The sequence below is a fragment of the Lepisosteus oculatus genome, chromosome 1 (genome assembly GCF_040954835.1).
Source record: "Lepisosteus oculatus isolate fLepOcu1 chromosome 1, fLepOcu1.hap2, whole genome shotgun sequence".
NCBI lineage: Eukaryota > Metazoa > Chordata > Actinopteri > Semionotiformes > Lepisosteidae > Lepisosteus > Lepisosteus oculatus.
In genome coordinates this window covers 63,753,994-63,777,219 of record NC_090696.1, presented here as the reverse complement: position 1 = coordinate 63,777,219, position 23,226 = coordinate 63,753,994, and the positions used below count along the sequence as shown (strand labels likewise).

Here is a 23,226-nt window from a genome sequence, read left to right as displayed (position 1 = left end):
TTTATCAAATTTATCGTATTATTGTATTGTATTTTATGTGTCCATGTTAGGATTTGGATTAATTAAAACTGAGACAGCTCCCAGGCTTAATGTGATTTTACTTCTTACGGATCAGTTAGTTTTGTGATGAAATATCAGGGGCTATTTCATTGTTTTTTCATCAGGCAGAACTCTTCTTGCCATTCTAATATAGCAATCACAAGCTCATAAAACATGGATCTGAAAGGGCAAAAACAAGAAACCTAGACTTTGCTTTTCATAATGTGTCAAAATGACTCAACCTTAGCCAATTTACCAAAGATTTCTTAAAAAATGAATTACCAGTATTATTCTATTCTATCAACTTACAATGTGAAATTTAAAAATTAACCAGCTTAGGTTCTCCTATATCTTTAACGTAAAGACATGATGCTCAGCAGGTCCCACAAGACACCCACTAAAACACCAAACTTCAGAAGCTGGGTTTTGCTTAGGGTATCACAGTAATGCTTAGGTAATGATATGGCCAAGAAAAAAAAAATGGAAGCTTTACTTAAAGATTTTTTTTGTTGCTATAGCAAGGGCTGCACTTTTTTTCAAAGGAATATTCTGCACCATGACCTAAATGCAGATACTGTACAAATATGAAATTAAATATGATATTGGAAATCTTTTCAAGATGGAGTTCATAATACTTCAAAAGACATTCTTATTTTATTCATTCACATTTTTTATCTTTCAAAGTCCCTTTCATCTATTAAAAACATCTTGACTAGTACCTTGGTGTCAGCAATGCTCAGGAATGCTTAACATAAACACAATTAAAAATAAAATCTACTCGTATTACATTTTAAGAAAGGATACTGTAGATAGAAACAATAGTTCCAAAACAGGAAACATTTTAAACGGAGGCACAAGGAACAGATAATTATTCATTTAAATCATCCGCTCCTTATAAAGATTTGCAGAAGATAATTTATTCATTTATTCATTATTAATGCAAAGTTGATTCTTGGTAAACTAAATTGGCGATATTTATATGAAACTATATATGTATAATACTAATATTTTGAATTACACACATAAACAAAGCACAAGTGGCATGTACTGTATATACCATCAGTGTAAAAGAAGTAGGTAAAAACATCTAAGACTATCCACATTTTAGGAAGAGTGAATACTAAGCAGTTTCCACAGAAGTGATCACAGTTATAAAAGAGAGCTGTCTTAAGTTTTGACTCTATTAATTACACACAATATATACAGTATGGTCACCTTTGAGACAGATGCAGATGGCACATTGTTCATCACATTAATCTGTGCACCATTCTGCATCAACTACTTAAAAGCTTAAATTGATTTATGGTTTTCAAGACATTTAAGAACAGTATATATTGCATATTGGAAAGATCCAACGTATTACAAGAAAATTAGAAACACCGGTTTCTAGGGAAAAATGTACAGTAGAATAACAGTCTTAGCACTGGTGAACATTCCCCAGTTCACTGCCAGGTGAATGCTTTTCTATACAAACTAAACTGCTACCCAATCAATGAAGAACAATATTTGCTTCCAGAAATAGGTGCTCTGTGTCTCAGTTCAGTAATAGAGTACTGTGATTATGTAATACCACAAACCAGCCACATAATATACAGTACAGGAGGTCTCTTTTAAGGTTGACAAACGGTATGACTAAACAGGTCAGTTGCCCTCTATAATCTGAATTTACAGATGACCAGACCTCATTGACTGACCTAAAGTCTGACAAATAAATCACATTTTAAGCAGTATAATCAAATTAAGGTTACCATGTTTAGAATTCACAGAAAACTTGTCCTAAAAGAATCTTAGACCCCACCCTGGCTGTAGTATTAGTAAATAACTTGGAGATTAGTTTAATGGTAAACTAGCTTTAATGCACTCTGTGTGCTCAGATAAGACGGATATCTACAGTATGCCTGATTTTTTTGTAAATTCTAAACTGATTTTAACTAAAGGATTTTGCTTACATATATAAATACCTGAAGCACTAATCAAACCAATCAGTTTTTTTATTCATACCCATAACAAGCATCAGGTGCAATCCAGTACATTATTATTATCCAATAAAGATTACAAAAGAGAGGAGGGAATTTATTGTCATAGTCTCACAACTCCAGTGACCTGAGTTAAAAGCAAGACAAGATCCTAAATATGGTTAACTGAAGAACAAAAGTATGTGTTGTTTGACACCTGGACATTTGTGTAGGTACTGAGGACCGGATTGGGAAAATGATGATCATCTAGAATCTTTAAACTTGTCAAACACAAGTCTCCCCCCCCCTCCCCCATTGGGAAATGAATAAAACAGTAGAGGGAGATTTCAGTTCCCTACAGTCTTTTGATTTTAAATATATAAAATAGTTATCTCACCTGTACGCACACGGTCTGAGAAATTCAACAAAATAGATGTAACAGATGCAACAAAAAAGTAGGAGTATAATCTATATGGCTGAATACAAATGAATGGATATACTGTATACATGTACAGTGCTGTACATCCATTGATCATTAACATTCTTGTCATTTTTCTAAAGAGTTTTTTAAAGAGAAATTAATACTGTACATCTGAATACATTTGCACAGAGTCTTATCTAGGGGCTCTTTTGCAAGGTTACTTAAATATAAGTGCTGTGTAATTTTGCCACTGATTTGTCTTTGATGTTTACTTGGCAAAGGCTTTTCTAATATACAATACAGTCTCTGATGCATCTCCATTCAGCTTTGCAAAAGTATTTGCAAGCATACCTAAAATGACAGCTTATATTAAGGTTATAATGTAATTTACGTTTAGATGAATCTGTGCATATAAAGAAGCACAAAATTAAGAACTGTTTAATAAATCTTTTTCCACATATGAGTTTTTGTGAAGTCCATTTACTACCAGCCAGCAGCCATATCACCCTGCAACTCACAAATGGCAACCCACTGAAGCTAAGCAGGTGTGAGCCTGGTCAGTACCTGGATGGGAGACCTCCTGGGAAAAACTAAGGTTGCTGCTGGAAGAGGTGTTAGTGGGGCCAGCAGGGGGCGCTCACCCTGCGGTCTGTGTGAGTCCTAATGCACCAGTATAGTGACGGAAACACTATATTGTAAACAGGCAGTATAGTGATGAGACTTAAAACTGAGGTCCTGACTCTCTGTGGTCATTAAAAGTCCCAGGGGGTTTCTCGAAAACAGTAGGGGTGTAACCCTGGCATCCTGGCCAAATTTCCCATTGGCCCTTACCAATCATGGCCTCCTAATTATCCCCCTCTATGAATTGGCTTCATTACTCTGCTCTCCTCCCCACTGATAGCTATGGCTGCCATCACATCATCCAGGTGGATGCTGCATATTGGTGGTGGTGTAAAGCGCTTTGAGAGGAGTGTCCAGAAAAGCACTATATAAGTGTAAGCAATTATTATTATTACTTTTCATTGTACAAAATTCCATTTGAACATTCATTAGATTTGCAAATATTATTGAAATAGAACACAAATATACTTTATCAACTGGATTGTTGCCCTTTCTGGTTATATTGTGAGGTCAGAAAACAAATGTTATGTGTCACTCAGAAAACATCACTGTTTTCTAATGTGTTGGGCAAATGCAATTTTGCCCATTGTAATAGAGTGACAGAAAATCTAATTAAGAACATTTTTATTCCTTTCATACAGATACTGTTTATCTATTTTGGTCATATTGTAGATGACAGTTAATGGAGGTGTTCACGGTTTAGGGTCTCATAATCTAATTAAGGTGAAAATGTGAATGTTATTATTTTTTATGATAAATTTTATAAACAAAAAAAAGATGATGAATATCAACCAGAAAAGTTATTACTGAAAAACACTTTTAAACCCCATTTGAATAATAAAAATAATAATAATAATAATAATAATAATAATAATAATAATTACCATTATCATCATCATAGTAGTTTAGTATTAATTTAAGTGATTAATGCTTTTATCCAAAGCAAACACTTATACAGTAGGTTAATTTGTAAACATGAGTATTTTACCGCAGCAATCTGACTGAAATGCTCTCCTGAAGAGTGCAGTGGTACCTCACCAAGAATTGGAGTATACAACCTTTAAGAGACTTTACAGTATAAACATTCCAGTTGCTCAAAATATTTTGCTCATTTTTAATTGATGCCTTAAGTAAAAGTCTTCTTTTTCAAAGAACTGAACTCACAGATGGGTGACAATACAAAATATTACCACAATAAATCATGCTGCTCTATATTTTGCTTGAGCGTATGATTTATTAAAGCATTTAATCCTTCACACCAACTGTGATATGTATTGCAATCCAACCTTTAAAGTTGAAGCATGTCAGGTTCAACAGCCGCAGTGTGCCATTTGCATCCATTCTGCTGACAGCAATTTCTCATTTTTTCAACTGAGAATTGCCATAATGCAATTAAACAAAGTTTACGTTTTGGATGTAGATGAGTTGAGCACATTTGGAGGCAAGGTGAGTTGGTGAATCATATATCTTTGCCTACTTATTAAAACATGGTGCTGCTGGAAGCTAAAAAAAACTATAAAAACAGAATGCAACCTAACCAAGAAAAGATACACGAAGATAAATCAATATCATGCAAGTCTATAAGGAAGTTAATTAAAATGAAAAGGATTCTATTTTAGATATGGGTCTCAAACATACAACAGGTTATGATGTTTATGGAATGTTTATCAATCTCACCATTAGACATATTCATTTAAATAAAAATGCACTTGATTAGTATGTAAAACTATCCTTAAACCTAAAAGATTTATATATTTCCAAACATCTTCAATATACCCTCCCGTGTGTTCAATCATTTTGAAAGAGTTTAGAAAAATTGTGTCAGGTGGAACTGATTACACTTCTTGTTCTTTTGCTACTCTTAAATATTTAAAGTTGTACTAGTAATAGTTGAATAATCAATCTTTCAGGTAAATAAACGTAGAAAAGATTGAGACATGAGTAGTCAAACTAGTCATGGATACCACAAGCATATTTGAAAGACCTCCAGCATAAAAAAAAAACCCACAATTGCTGTTCGATATTTGTTTTTCAGAATGAACACTTAAAATACATCCATTTTTATTATCACAGTATTAGGTTAATGACCGATACAAAATTCCCATTTCACAAATTTCATGCGTATGTTTATATAAAATGAGACAAACACTGTATATTGCAAGAAAATATATAAATGCTGGAAAGCATGCAGATAAGAATAAGGTCTGTCATTTATTTCCATTTGTGGTTTTGCCCAAGCAAAATAGGCAGCCATTGAAGCTTTGAATGCAAGGAATATTACTATTCAGAAAGGCCATTTTTCAATGCTGTTCTTTTACAAGCAAGGATTTGTTCAGTGGCAGTTTCTGAAAGAAAATTAAATGCTCTCATTTACTGAAGGGAAACAGTCCCTCAATTTGAATGCATATGAGTATTTGCCATATCATTTCAGCCCACAACTCCTATCCTATGACTTCAAGAAATACCAGACAAAGAGGCTTCATCATCTTCTTCTTCCCCCCTCACTTTTATTTATAATTCCAGTATATTAGGAAGAGTAATACTCACTGTGAAGGTATGCATAAGAATAAAATGCAACTGCTCTTGCACCTACCAATTAGAAAATAGTAATGGTTTGATCAACACATTTAGTTTATAATATTTCAAGATACTGTACATACTTTTCAGGACAACAACAAAAAAAGAAAAATTCCATTTAACATGGGCTTTATTTGTGTGGGAACTGTATATAGTACTCTATGTTCTGCAAATTTGCATTCAGGCCTGGAAATACATTTAAAAGATTGTTGTCAGATATTCCTATATTGATACAATTACTTATATTTGTACACATTTATACAGAAGGTCATATTCCAGAAGCAAATTGAGTTAAGTAGGCCTACTTTACTGAGAATACCATAACAGGGTCCATGAAGAACTTAAACTTACAACTCACCAGTTATAGTACTGTATGTCCAAAGCCCTAACCATCATGCCACATTACTGCCTTACAAATTGCCTATTCCCAGAGGTTCAGCTGCAGGCTGTCAAAGTTTGAACTTACGGCTCACGAAAAAACACAGCCTTTTTGATGTGAAATAATGGAAAACCTTAAATGGTGAAACAGACAACTGCCAATCACACAAGATGTACCACCTTATCTTAATGCAATGGATTAATGGATTAAGGCTGATGAGAACAGTTTTAATGGTAGTGTTCACTTGCTATAGTCTCAGCCAGAGGGATCCTGTAATTGTTGCAATCAAGTACAAATTGGGAGAAATGTAGTGTGTCACATTTAAATTCAAGATGCATTAACCAGAGTGACATGACACAAGATCAACTGCATGCACAGCACACAGTACATTATTTAGTACAGCTTATTCTACGATGATAAAACAAAACTTAATCACTTCTCAACATCAAAAAGCCTTTATATTAGCTCTACATCTGTATCTCACAGTCACAGTATCAGTTACCCACACAGGCAAGAACATTCAGTTGAATTAGAAGATAAAGTTGATTCATTAAATTTAAATCAATTACTTGTCAGTGTGACTAATTGTGCTTGTAAGGAGTAACTGTAAGGTGCAAAGTGAATATCAATTTTCTGAAATCTTTTATCTCTTAAGTGTGGCTTTGCAGTGTTGGTATTCAGTAAGCATTACAGGCATGTTGTACCTGACGTCAAAAGGTACTGAACATGATGCAAAAAAGAGGGAATTTTTTACCTACATCTCAAGACTAGCTCTAATAATGTGGTACAGTACATACAAAATACATTCAATTTAATTTGGGGTACTTAGTACTTACTCTAGTCTCCTTAAGATAACTTTTTGTAGCTGGAATGCAGACATATTGTAGTCTGCTATCAAATGATGCCTTGCTCTTTGCTCTTGCTCCTCCTGTTTCGCAATTGCTACAGGTATGTTCCATAAGAGAGAAGGGGATACAAATGACTTAATGGCAACTGTGCTGTATATATTACAGTACAAGCAGGACAAGATGTTGCTCAATAATTATTAACATACTGTACGCAGTAACGTACTATGTGGAAATCAGCTTCAGAATAACAAAAGGAACATTTGTATAAATAATACAAGTGATTGATTGCAAAGTTACTTCAGTTTATTTTTCAGTTCTTCGGCCAAGCCCTAATTAATGTGAAGCAGGTGCAAAGGAGCCACTGCAAAGGTGGAGATGAGGTGGAGGAAGGGGTGCCAGTCAGGACACATGAGTACAGTAGATGCTCTTGGGTCAAGGTATTATATAAGTAGAAGCCTCTGTCTTCTTAGTTTATATAAATACATGCATTTACAGTATGTACTCAAAGACTTTTCCCATCTGCTTCCTGAAAAGCTGTCTGTGTATAGGAAAAATAAAAGATATGAGTGGTATTTTCTTGGAGTTTTTGTTTTGTGTGGATACTATCTTTGACCAATTGGAGACAGTAAGATGGCCTCCAGTAACCTTCTAGAGTAAAGGATTGAGTGCCACATCAGCAGGGAAAAAATCACAGCTAGTCTTAAGGGGAATGGTCACTGTAAAGTTATACTGTATATAATTAGTCTAATTTATGCTTTTCTTTACCTGGTATTGTACAGTATACAGTATATGGGAGTGGTTCCTTTAAGTGAGAAAGGCTTGGAGAGGAAGGTGTGCTATATAAGAGGATGGGAAAACTTGGCATGTTAGTTGATCTCTGGAAAGAAGATGAAAACTGGAGGAGCTCCTTTGAGAGTTTTCTTTGAGGGGGAAACTGGTTTATTTTTGTGAAAATAAATTCCTTGGTTTTTTTGGCAATGTATCAAGCCAGGCCTCAGTTGCTGGTGGCAGTCGGAGAACAGAGTAGGTGAAGTTAAGGTTTAAAAATGATTTATTACTCTAGTCGAAATAATGCTGACATGTGGGTAATATGGGTTTACATCGCATGTGAACCAAAATATACTGTACACCTGACCTTCATTTTTTCCACAAAATTCAAGCTATTATTATCTTGGGAATTTCTCCCCTAACTGATTTGAAACTTGGCAGGTTTCATCATTCTGAAACAGAATTTGAGTTTAGAATGTTTCATAGGCCTATACTACAGCAGGTCATCAGCTGCTGGTTTAAATGTTTCCTGTAATTTTAGTTGCTAAATTTAAAACTGTTACCAAACTCCAATCTAGTTTCCCCTTTGTTGACTCACACTTCACTTATGCTTACTCACTCTTAAAGTAAGTGGGCAGGGCATATGCTTGGAAGCCTTAAAAACTACTTGCATTTTCGATTTGCAATTGTAAAGAAAAAGAATGAAGTAGCACTGTAACAAAATGTACCAGTAACTTACTATAAGAAACAACCAGCCTCATGAGTTTAACTAACCAACTAAGTATTGAATTATATAGGTTGATTATATTCTTAATCTAGAAATATTGAGCAATAAAGCATTTATTTTGAACAATGTTAACATATTTTGAACAGAAGAAATGTCAAATGCCAAATTGTATTTTGATACATCAAATGTCTGCAGCAATCTGTACTGATGTACACGGGTATAAAAAATGACACTATTATATTGTATTAAAATTCAGCAGCACAACATTATGAAAAACAAATACGATTTGACCTCATACAGATTAAGTACCACAGATGCTCCTGCAGTCACAAGTCTGAGACCGAGTAAACACAAATTCCCTTCAATATTCCAAGTAGAGGGAAATGTATATTTACATTAAAGTTCCATTTAAGTAGTATATTTTTCCAAAAAACTATAATTCGATTTGCATTCTATTATTACAGTTCCACTAGAACTATAGAAAATTTTCGTTGTTCAAAGGTCTTTCAGCCCAGGCAAACAGAGGTGATTTTGTTTCATAAACTGGTCAAACAATACAGTAATGTGTACATGAGAAAATATGGAAAATGAATATTGAATTTGGTTCTTTGAAGATTGAGTCTCTCTGAATTCTCTGTAGCGGGAAGAGAGAATTATTGACTTCAATCACTACTCAATACACATCTCATTTTGTAATTGTTGCAATGTTAAAATTAGATTCCACATGACTTGTAGAATTATATTTTGAAGAGGTTTCAACTGTTCTTAAGGAATCAGGCTTTTTAAAACAAGAAAGGCTTGAACGCAAGAATAGTCCTCTTGGGAGCGGAAGGATTAAAAAAAATTGATTTTCAAATGGCCCTCTGATGTCATCATAAATGAACAGAATTCTCAGGCAGGGCTTCAATAACAAAGAACTTCTAAAATCTAAAACTTAGTTCATATACTGTACAAAAACCCATTCTGAAACATTAGTAAACTTCAGAGCTATAATTCACTATGGTACTTAAACACATTACTTGATGCATTTGGGAGTGTTGCATTAGGAAATATTGGTTGGATATTGGTGTTGGTGCTAATTGTTTACATTGGGGAGTGTCATGCTCTGTAATTTGGTATTTTCTAGGTTTAAGCCGCAGATGTTAACATTGTGGCCTCATATTGCACTGGGATAACTCCATGGGCATTTGGACCATCATGATTTGTACGGTATACAATGTGGTTGCATGAACCTGACAGGTAACATGATAGTATAGGATCAAATACAATAAAGAAATATGTCAGACACAACTTTTGGAAATAAGTTTCCCCCTAGTAATTTGTTGCATTAAAGTAATAATATTTTTTGGAAAAACTAGCCTACGTGAAAGTCTTTTATAGATATGAAAAGCAATTGTCATAAATAAAAAGTTTACGTCAAAGAGAAAATGAAATTGTGACATATTCAGCAATATCTAGTTTATCTGTATTATAAAAGACAGGTTTATTTATACACAAGATTCACATATTATGGTCACTTCACAATCCACACATCATTTTCCTTGTTATGGGATGTCATTTCTGTATTTTATTTAGCTATTTTATTAGCTGATGAACTACAGGTTTCGATTAGCAAAACAATAATTGTTACAGTATATGGGTACATTTTTCATTAATGACTTCCACTTAAGATGTCATATTAGTCTTACACATTTTCAAGCTTAATTATTTGTATCATATTGTGAAACACAGCAAGATCAGAGCACCAATTACATTTTCATTGCTTAATTAAGAAAATAAACAAAATATCAGAATCAAATATTCTGTTCCTCAGAAAGGCTAGAATATGGTGGAAGCCTCTGGCTGTTTATCTTTTTGAAGTATAGTCTGCCATTGTTCTGCAAAATACTGACAATATGGACAGAAAGTCTATTGATTTGTACAACTGCTACACTTTTAAAGGACGAGGGCTATCATTATTGGCAGCACAGAAAATTAAACTGTTTTGCAGTCCTAATCTTTGTTGTCAACAGTCCTACAATTACCTGGTCAGCAGCCTTTTTATGCAAGCCCTTCATTACAGCTTCAGTATTCTGTTTTGTAATGCTTAAATGCTTTGTTGTAATACACCAAGACAAGTGTGTAAAGGACTGTCACTGAGATCCTTAAATAAAGTAAGACTTCTCATAAAGCAGGGGAGAGTAACAATGCTTATTCCTAACTTGCTATGGCAGAAAGCTATTATTTTATCATGATTGAAAAACATCTTTTTTAATTTTGTTATGAGACAATCTGTGGCGGTGTAGCTCGTGAGGCATCGGTCTTTAGTATTCTCTTCTTAAATCCCAGAGTGCATTTTCTAATGAGTACTGAAAAAAGAATTCTTCTGAATAGGCTTTCTTGACAAGAAAACAAGGTTGTATAAAATATTGATCCCCCAAAGCAGCCACCAGAAAGGAAGTGTTTTAAGTGCTCGAAATAGTGGTGTTCAGTCTGAATCAGGGGTTATACTGACTGATGAAGGTGGAAGCTTCTTACACATAGTGGTCAATAGCTTCTTTTCTGTCTGTTTGCTTTTCACAACTATGCCTCCCAATCTTTCAAAATGCAGGAGGCAGGAATGCAATGCACCACAGCCCAGCAGGAGAGCTTATTTAAAGTACTTTGTGTTAATATGGACAGGATTGTAAAGGTAATTAGGTAAAAGCACAAAGAGCTTTGTAAATTTGCTGTTTTTCATTGTTTAATCCATCAGAAGTTTTCTATTGCTGTTAGAAACTGCTTAATTAATATCACTGCCAAATTTAACAGTGCTTCTGTTCAACATACATTTACTGTGGTAGCTAATCTTAAATTCAACTACAAATTACCTAGTTACAATTTAAATATACCCCCACCAAAATAATTACGGAACCTAATGCACTTAATAAAAAGATAATTAAATACAAAGCATTGCCTCTAGGCACATAGTAGGTTTTTTTTTTCAATTAATCTGCAAAGCTTGTGAAATAAGTACTTTCAAAAGAGTGAAATGAAACAGAACTGGATGCTTTCTAACATTAAAGAAAATAGATACTTGGTTTTGTCATGTCAGAATTTTAACCATCTCATTTTAAAAACCCATGTTATTCACATCCCATCCAGTGAGACCTAAATATTATATTAATTGTTTGACTTTGAGATGCAGACTAATATCCCATCACAGTGACCACAATTTTTAATTTTTTCGTACATAAGATAGATTACTGCTGCAGCTATCAGAGATGCTCTGTGCCCTCCTGCATTCCATTCTTTCATACAAACTATTTCATTATCCTTTAGCCTTCTTGAGTATTCATGGCTAACACCACACATCCTCTTTTTAACCCTCAGTGACAGAAAGGACATGGCTTTCAGGGCAGATATTTTAATGGTAATTGAAACATGCAAAGTAATTATATATTTCAGATGTATTTGATGTCAAATATACAGTTGGTAGAGACAGGAGATTATTGAGAGTCCTGATGAAATATTGAAAAGGAAGTGAAATTTAAATGATCTGAAATCAATTATGCCCTGATATGCATTCAACATGACCTTTTCTTCCTTTTGAAAAATCTATGAGCTATACAAGGTTGTGCAAGATTATGATAGTTGCCAAAATGTTCAAAGGTACTGTAAATGTTTATTTGGAGAAGAAAAAAATGAAAATTTTACATTTAAAAAACTTTGATTTGCCATTTTCCTTACTGAAACATACACCGTATACTGCATATAAACATGTACATGGTTTTGGTTCCTAGAATTCAGCTTTCTCCAAAACATTTTCTGATCCTTAATAGGTCTTTTGCAACAGCTATAATGAGCTAGTTATGTACTTTGCATTAAAAAAAAACATTTTAAACACTTAATGAAGACCCAATAGTGCATGGGTTGGTTTTAACAAATAAATAAAACAAAGCCACAACATTGTAAGCAACAAAACCATAAAGGGATGAAAGGCATAAGGTTTCTCTCAGAACTAAAGGACTAAAGGAAGTTCTAAGACCTAATTAGCATACATGTGCAACATAAACATCCATGAGAAAAAGATTGCCTTCTTATCAAGATCTATTATACTATTTGCAATATTAAAACAACAATCCACATTGTCAAACAATGTCTATAACTTTAAACTAGTTCAATATCTAGTGTGACAGATAGTGATTTACAGTAGGAAAGTGAAGGAGTAGTGGTACAGTGGTTCTAGATGTGTTTCCTGCTGGCAGTGTTGTAAATTATACATATAGTAAATAGACTTTTAAGGTGCTCCTGTTGCTCTTTAATGTGCTGTGGGTTATATCTTTCAGCACCACTCTTTAGTGAGTGATGAGATACTAAGGCATAGGAATATCAGAATGCTGTAAATGTAATACTTTACACATTAAATATTAAACAGGTTACTTTCTTAATATATTTCAGAACTGTTTTGGTGAAGCTGTAAAAAATAAACAGACAACACCACAATATTATTATTTTAATATTTACTGAAATATAGTTGGATACATTTTTTAATGATGTTTGTCTTTTTAACATTTTAAATGTTCATCATTAAGCAGAGCATAACGAATCACTAAATAAACAAAGCATTTTTACATTTTCAAATGGCTTTAAAAATGCAAAACCAACACAGTCACTCTCTGATTAACTTTTCCCTGCTTAAAAATAAATTAGGCAGAAAAGCAATCTATTGTCTTCCTGAGCTCAAACCTGGCCACACATTGTGTTACAAATTGCAACATAACTGACCTTTCAAGCTGAACTTTGTTTACCAATAACCCCTGAAAGTATGGAGTCAAAAGGCAAATCTTCCACATGTCACTCAACCTACAGTACATTGCAAAGTACAAAAAACGTACCTCACACTTTGAAAGTGTCACAGATTCTTTCGTGAGCAAGGTCACATTCTAATCTATGGCTTTTTTATTTTTCAAATGTTATCCAATTTCTTGGTGTAGAAAGACACTGCAGTAGAAAAAAACCTCTGAGGTAACATATTTGAATTGTGATTTAAAGTAAAAAGGACATGAAAGGATTTTTAGTCGTTAGATACAGTATATTCACAACAAAGTTTTCTTTCTTTCTGCTAATAGCTTTAAATTTCAAAGTTTGGTGAGAGTTGTGCTTTTTTTAGGAAATAACACTACATTAGATCCCTCCCTGGAAATATTTATCATTCTTGACACACAGACTGGTCTTTTGCTTATAAGACGCAAGTCAGCACTTTGTGTTAATTGTCCCTGTTAGTGTTTGTCTGCCTACTAAAATAAACACAAATCTTTTGTGGGTAAGCTTTGCTGTCTGACATTTACCACTCCCAGAGGGTGCAGCTGAGAAGGGGCATGCAGAGAAGTACAACATCTGGTTACTGTTAAAACTATTGTTAAAACATCTGATTGATTAAAACAAATTAGAATTCGACTAGCTGTTGTAATCGGTTGTACAGCATCCAAATAAGTGAAACGTTTTTCCTTGTCAAGGTATATTAAAATATCTGATGTGATGGTAAAGCTATTCTCCCGAAACAGTAGTTTTTTAAAAAATTAAATTCCATTTACCACTCAATCATTATCATTGATTGCCAAGAGTTACTGGTGAAAGGTCACATTTTCTTGTGTTGAGCTCGTGAAGATCATGCCATCAGGGCAAGGTTTTTCATGTTATTCATGTCTTTGACAACTTGGTGATGACATCTGCTCACAGATACCTGAAGTAATCATCACCTCCCTTCAATAGCCTTTCGGCTCTACACAATGCAATGGATAACCTACTGTACTTTACCAGCTGTGCCGCATATACCTGTACTTATACCACACCCTTATAGGAGAAAATCAGTCAGCTTGCACTGATGAGAACATTTTGCTACCAGAACAACATAATATAATATTTAAATACAGTAAACAAAGGTTGTGTGTTACATGATATGTATATCAATACATATTTTTTCATGTCAGTGAAAGTTCAGTTATTACAAATCTTTTACTATGAATATAAAACGTTTTATACTCCAGGCAAACCATTATTATGTTGGTATGTGCATATTAACTTTTATCACCAAAATATTTTTCAAACAGAGCAGAAGAATTAGAATTTAATTGATAATGTATCTTAATTTGAACAGTTTAATTGTAAAAGATGCTTTAGGTTTAGCTAGAGAGCCTCATACAAGATATAGGTTTATTCATAATCCCCCATCAAGCAAACTAAGGTCATCCTCCTGCTTTAAACGTAAAGTATTCTGCATTGTACATATAGTATTACTCTACAAAATCACTACAGTCAAATAATGATTCTTTCTGGTATTTATGCTAAGAATGTACAATTAATTTTAGTTGACTTGATTGACATTTATAACTATCAACATACGAGTTGTAAACTTAATACCATTTTAAGTGTGCTTTGTGTGACACTATTAGCAGATGAGTCACTGGCTGTCTGACCAAAAGCCTGATAAATCATATTTTATCCTGGACAAGCAGAGCGTCAATTGCCAAAGATGTGGCAGCAAAACATTACATCTCCACTTCAATGCTTGTAACAGGCTTCAGATTTGACAGACATGTTAAAATAGATCTTTAAGAAGATAGGCTTAGGCATCTAAATTCTGAGGTACAAGACACTTCTTAATCTTGCATAAAAAAAGCCTCCATCTAATAATGTTCTATTTTGCTAAATTAAAAATACGAATGCTTAAAGTGAACACTTTTGTAGATAACAGGTCCTACTCTTAACCAGATTGATACCAAGGATCTGCACACATAAGACCTTACAATGGCCAAAAACAAAGCACTCAGAAATAAAATAACCGTTACCATAGCATCATGCATATCATTTTAATACCAAACACAAACTTAATTACACCCATGTGAGAATGGGCGAGGACGGCTTACACCACTATTCAAATCAATTAGCTAATTAACACCACTGTATAGCTTTCAAAAAGATTAGAAGCCTCCAAAGAGGGGGAGTGTCAACCTTTTGCAGACAAGGAGCTGGGTACAATGAGTCTTTGCCTATATGAAAAGCTGGAGGATTCAAGTCTCTACTCTCCTCTAAAAAGGACCCAATATTTGTTCCCATTTGTCTTATGGAAGATGTGAACAGATCATGCTGGCCTTCAATGAAGACTGCAGGGAAAGTGCTGGTGTTTTCCATAGAATGTCCTCTCTCTTTTCTGGTTTGACGGTAGAGGTCATGGACTCACCAGTCTCTGATGGTACTCTGAAGTACCCCTCCTCCCCCACATGTTTAAACCAAGATGGGAATTATGTCCCTTTTCTCCAGAAGGTTCAGGGCATAGCTGCAATGCTATTGTTTTGTGTCCCTCCTCCCCAGAAGGCTCAGGCTGGAACAGCAATATCAATGAGTCATGTTCCTCCTCTCCTGGAGACACAGGCCAAGATGCTTCATCATCTTCTTCAGGGCCTGGTGACAATAGGTTGTTGTGGTTCCCTCTCCTTCACCTCAGAAGACTCTTGGTTCATAGGACAAAGCACATCCTTCAACTTAGGGAGCTTTTGGGTCACCACAAATCACAGCTCAGAATCACCCTCATTCCTGGAATCTCCTTTTATACAGTATGTCTCTAAAGAGTCTTTGTAATTTGTAAGTGTTTTATTAAACTTTGAAAGATTTAATTCTTTTGTTGATTAATATTTTTTTAGCAACAAATTCTTCTCAATTCTCTCAATTCTGTGGAAAGAATATGCTCTTGTAACCCTTTCTTTTCAGAATGGGCTGGATGAACTGAGCTTGCAGGTTTTCCACCTCTCCACTAATGTCTCAGCACTTCTCAGCCAGTGTTGGATCTTTGAAACTGTGGCCACCTCTTGCTGGGTCTTTTCTGGCTCGGCTTGGAGGCCATTGCTGCAACTCTGAGACTTTTAGCTCATTACTCACCTCTTTCAGTTTGCTGAAGTCTGCTTTCTTTTTTCACTCTGGCAGGACTTTAGCTAACTGATCTGTCACATGGGCAGGTATTTTAGGCATTAAGTTCTTTCTCCACTGTCCATTTCATGTCACAAGCAGTTATTTTGGACTCCATGTTCTTCCAAAGGTGTTCATATGCTTGCAGGGACTCACTCTTCTCCCTGTGTTCACAGGTTAATTTGGTGGAATTGTGAATCAGTTTTTCTCGCTGGCTCTGTCTAGTGTTCTGCTGGAGTTACCCCACAGTAGCATTATCCCATTGAAGAAAGTTCAAGAACAGTGTACCATGTCAAGCTTCCTGCCACTGCTGCTGGCTAAGAAGTTCTGTGATCAGCTGCTGGCACTCAGTTACTTGGTCCTGGCAGCTGGAGCACCTCTGGATCATCTTGGATGCTCAACAACGTCTTCAGCTCAGCTTCAGATATAGGCTTAGGCTCTGGGACTTTCCAATTCCTTGGGCTGAAAATTGTATTCTGATCCAATCCCCAGTGAGCAGGAAGTCATGGCAGGATTACTTTGATTGGGGAAGCAATGCTAGTCATAGCCAGATCCCCTATAACTGCCACACAAATCTACAGTAAGTCCCTTTCAGGGCCCTCTTATTAACTGGGTGGCAAAGATCACCACAACATAATTCTCATTATGACTTCCTTCTGTTCCCCAAAGCTTTACAGGTTTTTGATGAGGGCTCAGGTCTTCCCAAATCAGCTCCTTGCATTAGACCATTATTTAGTTTTCAAAAATAAAGAAAACAAAAACTAGGGTAGCAGCACGTCATTTGCAAATGTCAGAGTGTTCCTGGGTTTCAGGACCAATTTACAACAGACCCTACTTTTCATCTGTATGATCCCAAGGGTCTACAGACATTAAATTTCACAATGGCCAAGAGAGATAAAGTTCAGGTGGCTTTTAAGGGGTCCTTTTCGGGATTTACAACAAAAAGGTAATTAATTACATTCATGTAAGGATGTACAAGAACAACATTCACCACTAATCTAATCAATTAGATAAGTAACACCAACTGTGTATTGTAGCTATTTACAAAGAATAGTCTGAGAGTCTGTGTAACAGCCTATAGTGGCAGGATGGCTATAACTGCAAAAAAGTTCAAATATATTTATTGCACAAGCATTAATTTCTATATATATCATCACTCCTTAGTGCAAACACTTTTGCAATCATTACAATTGCAAGAATTTTTAGATAAATCTGCACACCGAAATGATGCAGTTGTCACCAATATGCCTGTGAAAGCTCACTCAAGCTCTGTTAGTTTCGTTTAGGATCACTGATGGAAACCAATCTTAAAGTTTTACCACAGTTTTTCTATAGGATTCAATTTAAGACTTTTGACTGGGCTACTCAAGGATATTTGTTTTCCTCTTGTTAAGCCACTCTAGTGTAGCTTTGTCCTTGTGCTTTCTTTAGGTTACTGTCCTGCTGAAAGATTCATTTTTTATACCAGCATTTGTTTTTGTGCAAACAGAAGCATTTTTTCCTCTATGATTTGCCTGTACTTTGCTCAATTCATTTTCCCCCAATCTAGCCAAGTTTTCTAGTCCCTGCTGATGAGAATCAGCCCCATATGATAATGCTGTCACCAAAAGAGATGGTGTTGACTGAGAGATATCTGTGCTAATTGTAACTATTGCAATTTAGACCAATATGTTATTTTGGCATCATCTGCCCATAACACATTTTGATATGTTTTTGTAGTGCTAAAACAGTAGATGGAATTTGAAACACAAGTCTTGGGTCTTTAGTATTAAAGGCCTATCTAAACTGTTTGTAGGAAACTTTATACTGTAGCTACTGAGATTTTCAATCTTTAATATTAGTCATGATATTTACATCAACAAGTATCTCTGAGCAGCACATTTTAAAAAAACAATGTAATGGGCATTTTTAAACTCCTTTGCACTTAATCAAACCACTCCATAATTTCTCCCTGCAACATGCTTATTTGCAGTTACTTACAATGATAATGGATCTTATCAGATTTTCATTTACATCCTAAAATAAAGGCATATACTGTACAGCACTGTCTAAAAGCTGACTCATAATTCCTGTGTTTTAATTGCCTTCTGTTGAGCAAAAAACTCATTAATTTTATTTTCACACTGAGAAGGTCTGCATCATGTTTACACAGGCATCTCAATACTGCCGTAACCTAAAAAATGAAACATCACATACTTTTTATTATTATTTTTGATAACTTCAAAAATAATCAAAAATTAAAAATCAAATTACAAAATGGCAAGTTTTAAGAATGACAAGTTGTGAAACTGTGGCCACTTTTACAATAACAGGAATATTGTATGATCACTGTTTATCAAACAACAAAATGATAAACCATTAGATATAAAGAGACTCATTTACTGTACTGTATGTAACCAGATACCTCTGACACTATTATACCAAAAGTTGCTTTCTTTTCACAGATATTATCAAATGATAAGAAAAGTAGTACATATAGGTTTTCTTTATTAACCTTCGTGGACAAAACAAAATAATTTACCCTACTACTATCTGATCAGTACCAAAACTAAATCTGAGAAATGCCTACTTTTTTAAATCAATTGTCAACTGATTAAATAGAACTGCTAAGAAATACCTCAATAATAATTACACAGATGATAAAATATCTAATATTAGAAATTTAGAGATGTTTTTTGTTTTAGTTTAGTGTGTAATGAAGTCTGGGCACTTCCACAAACTGACTGTACTTATCACAGTGTCTTCTAACTACTGTACAACATCAAATGGAATAAGTGGGTTCACAAATGAAGTTTTAGTGACTGCTGAATTGGCTTTCTGTTTTAAGACTCATTAACATGAAAGCATGCATTATGCAATTAAAGCCACAATTGGCTCAGAAAGAAACTAAAACATACATGTTACAGTATATACAGAACTGTAAGAAAATTAATAATAAACAAATACATCTGCCGATTCCTATGTAAACTACAGTATCTTTAAACCGCATGCTGAGCATCTGTCTTACCTTCAGAAAAATTAATCAGTCCCAGCAAGTGTAGCAGTTTCAGAGAGGCACAAACAATCACAACAATGCCCACTGTTTGCAGTCCCTCCGACTCCCACTCAACACTCAGCATGCTTTCGGGAGCCACACCATCTAAACTCAGCTCTGGAGTTGCTGCTTTTCTCTACCTGACAACTTCAAGCTAGGATGACGAACCACCACCAAAAAATAACCCCAAAAAATCCTCTTCTTCTCAAATTATGTGTAAGTAAAAGGCTTCTGCGAGTGATCGGTTTCTTATCGCAGTGCTTCAACTGGTTAAAGAGATGGGAAACAGCACGGAGAAAAGGTGTCAGCCAAAGCCTTTGCATATCAAGCTCTCTCTCTGTTCTTCCCTGGAGCTGTGTGTTTATGAGTGCCGGAGTGCTCCTTTGGAATGCTCTGATGACCACTCAGCCACTCGTTGAGACATCCTAAGGAGTAGTTAATGTTACTTTTGATTTGTAAGAGAATACCTGTTCCTAAACGGCTCAGGGAAAAAGACTTGGCTGTGCCAGTTTGGAATTCGCTGCCTCAGACACACAAAAAAAAAAAGGAGGAGGAAGAACTTGCACTAGGGAGCACTGTTCATCAGGCAGCTCTGTGCATTCAAATGCACTCACTCTCAGTTCTGTTCCCTTACAGCATAGTCCCTCCCATGTAACCTCTAAAACAACTTTTCTTTCTATGTAGCTGGAATAGATGAGTCCCTTTAACGACCACTCAACGTTCCTTGATTACAGCAGTTTCGAGTTAGTTTTATATTTGCTGCAGCATCACAAACACAAAATGCAGAAATGAATCAGAAAAAAAAAAGACTGGAAAAAAATAAACGCTCAAAGCGTTACTGAAACATAAGGCAAACTGCCACCTAAAATAAATTAATCCTGTGCTAAGGGCATATTACGGCAAATGAAAGAATGTTTATCAGTGATTTGCAAGGTAATTAGACCTTTCACAGGCCGATAGAGGTGCTTAAATCAAATTCTCTTAGGCAGGTCTAAACATTCATTTACATAACCTACATCCCCAAAGGATGTTCCTGCATTGATCAGAAAGAAAAAGAAAAAGATCTATTATAATGAGCTCTCTGTAATATACTCTACAGTAGAAATATACACATTAAATGGAAGTGCAGACAGCTGTACATGTACATTTCATTTAATGGAGAGAAAATAAAAAGTGTCATACTGCTTCAATAGAACCGTCAGATGCTTCTAGATGACAACATTTTGCTGCGGTCAACATAATGAAAATCGTGACATAATCCCAGATACCAAGCTAATGGCTCCTCTTTAAGACAGCACTGTTATTAATTCAACTGTTTTCACAGAAGCGACTGCTACGGTATAATAAAAAGAAAATCTGTGTACTACAGTGAAGTAAAGCACATCATAATTGGTAGAAGAAAGAGAATACAAATATTTCTTTCTTCATGTAATTCAGAGTGACTGGACTTGTTGAAAAAGTGTGGGAATGATCAATCCATTAATATAACAACAAAATTGTAGTAGTCACTTTAAAGACTCAAATAGAAACAAATATGTTAATATTTTAAATATAAATATTTTAATTTAAAATATTTTAATTTTCTAGAATATTTGTTTCTTTAGTTTTAAACCATGTTTCAGAAAGGTAGTCAAATTCTTATTTTTATCATTAGAAGATTTAGTCACATTTAAAGTCCAACACATATATATTTGTCTTGGAATATACTCTTTATTTTAACATACAGTTCCAGGAAAAACAAAGTTAAGTATCAGTTAAAGTAATACACAATAGCTCAAAATATCTTACTTTAAACCGCTTATGAACAATTACTGTATATCTACTGAAGATGTAAATGTCATTTTTAATCCTAAATGTGAGCAACCAGAGGCTAATGAAGTTCAAACATCTTGAATGCACAAGATTAAAAGATTTAAACTTTAAGTTAAGTTAAAGATTTAAACACTGATATATTTAAACATTGAAACATTAACAACACAACATTGGTGGTGAATTACCAGCTTATTAATTTTGCAAAATGAAAACCTGAATTTCTAATTTGTAATTGGTAATTTAGAGTGAAGATTATCAAATAAGACTCATACTTCCTAATTTAATTACACTATGTAATTACACGCTGTAGATATAGTCAGGTACAGTAAATAAGAAACTTTACAATTGAAAGAGACTATCCAATTATGTATCCACTGAAGTGATGCATCTTGCATATTTATTCAATACATATTGGGAACTTAAATCACTGATAACCAGGTCAATAACAAAGATGTATGGAAAGCATGAATTCCAATCAAATAATGTGATGTGATGCAACGAAAGCATGTGACAATGTGCATAGCGCTTGGGTATCAATGTTAAAGCAATATCACAGTGGTTTGCAGGTCCTCCAAAACTGAGATGAAGAACATAATAAAGTACACAAAGATATTGAATCTTAAACTAAATGTTATAATTTATAGCAAATTTAATTTGACTAGGAACTCTTTAAATAACATTATATAATATGTTTTGTGTTTGTCGCATTGATGGATACAGGTGGATAGTGTCAGGATCGCATCTCCTCCTCTTAAGGGCGCTCCAGCCCTTCCTTCTGCCCCATTACCTGCACCTGTTTCCTATTTCTGTTCCCCTTAAAAGCCAGAAGCAGACTTCACTTGAGGTTCCTCACTGAATTCCGCTTTGTGAGAGCCCAGGGTCCTGCTGCGTCTGGCTCCGTTATGGTTTTAACCTTCTGTTACTGATTCCCCGCCCCGCAGGTCCCGACCCGGTTCATGGTTTTATTCCCTGGATGGATCCCCTGGTCTTGGACTCTACCTTCTGTCTTGGATTACCCGTTTGGATTTTCTCATGGATCGTTCGCCCCGGACTCACTCCCCCTGGACACCTGCACCCCTTGGACACGCCCCCTGTCTCCATACCCTCTCCTGCATTTCCTAGCGTTTTCTCACTCCCTTCCGGATCGTGTCATCTGCATAGGGCCCGGAAAGAACTGTTTGTGACAGATAGTTCATGTTTATGAAAATCAGGACAGGAGGAAAACAGTTAATGGACAAGTCAAGGGTAATTCCACACTGAAAAACGGAAGGAAGAAACAATGTTCTTCTGTCGTCTTCTTCGGGTGACACACCTGACACAAGTTTTGCTTGATCCTTTTTAGCCAATGCACACTGACACAACTCCTCACCTGACTTTTTAAGAAAGCATGGACAGATTAAAGCACCTGCTTCATAGACTAAAAAAAATAACTGCTGAAAAAAAATAATTAACTAGATTTCTAAAGTGGAGCTTTTAAAAAGTGACACATATTCTATTATTCTGCCTTTACCTTAACACACAGGAATAAAGACCATTGAGAAAAAGGCCTTCTACGGAGTAACTGCTGAGGTGAAAAAAATAAAGCAAGTTTGAAACTTGTTTATTCTTTCCAAGCAAATAGCTATTACTATGAAAATTATTATATTGCTCAGTTTTGCAAATAAAAAATATATGAATTGTTTTGTGTTAACTATGAGTATGCAATATTAATAGTGATTATTCAATAAATTTGATAAAGATCCCAAATAAAAATCTAAATGAAGAATCACAAGTCATGAATAAAAGAATATAACAAAATGTTCTTGGACTGTGTTGTATGCTAAATATATAAAAAATGTATTTATCTGTATTGCTAGACAAGAGAAACCAAGAGAACCTCCATTTTTTCAAACAAACAAACCAACAAAGAAAGAATGCTGTTTTCGGAATTATTTTCAACAACTGAATGGTCGATAAATAACAAAAACTCTCAAACCAGGAATTACAGAAGTTTAAGAAATAGAACAGTTGTTTTAAAAATGTAACTGCAATTAAAAAAATGGAAGTCATCGTAATATTACTTTATATATTGTAAATTGTAAATATTGGCATACAGGAAGGGAAATAATTTAAAGAATATACT

At 34.8% G+C, this 23,226-nt stretch overlaps 1 protein-coding gene across 2 annotated transcripts in view; it reads right to left on the bottom strand.

The window, feature by feature from the left end:
* kcnip4a (potassium voltage-gated channel interacting protein 4a) overlaps positions 1-23,226 on the bottom strand; it is a 159,018-nt gene that overhangs the window by 60,196 nt on the left and 75,596 nt on the right. The window contains exon 1 of one of the 2 annotated variants that reach the window (XM_015345382.2): positions 19,266-19,846. The exons of the other annotated variant lie outside the window; for it this stretch is intronic. Coding sequence (XP_015200868.1) covers positions 19,266-19,377 — 112 coding nt within the window. The 5' untranslated portion in view covers positions 19,378-19,846. Of the gene's footprint in view, positions 1-19,265; positions 19,847-23,226 lie in introns of those variants that run through there. 2 annotated transcript variants of the gene reach the window in all.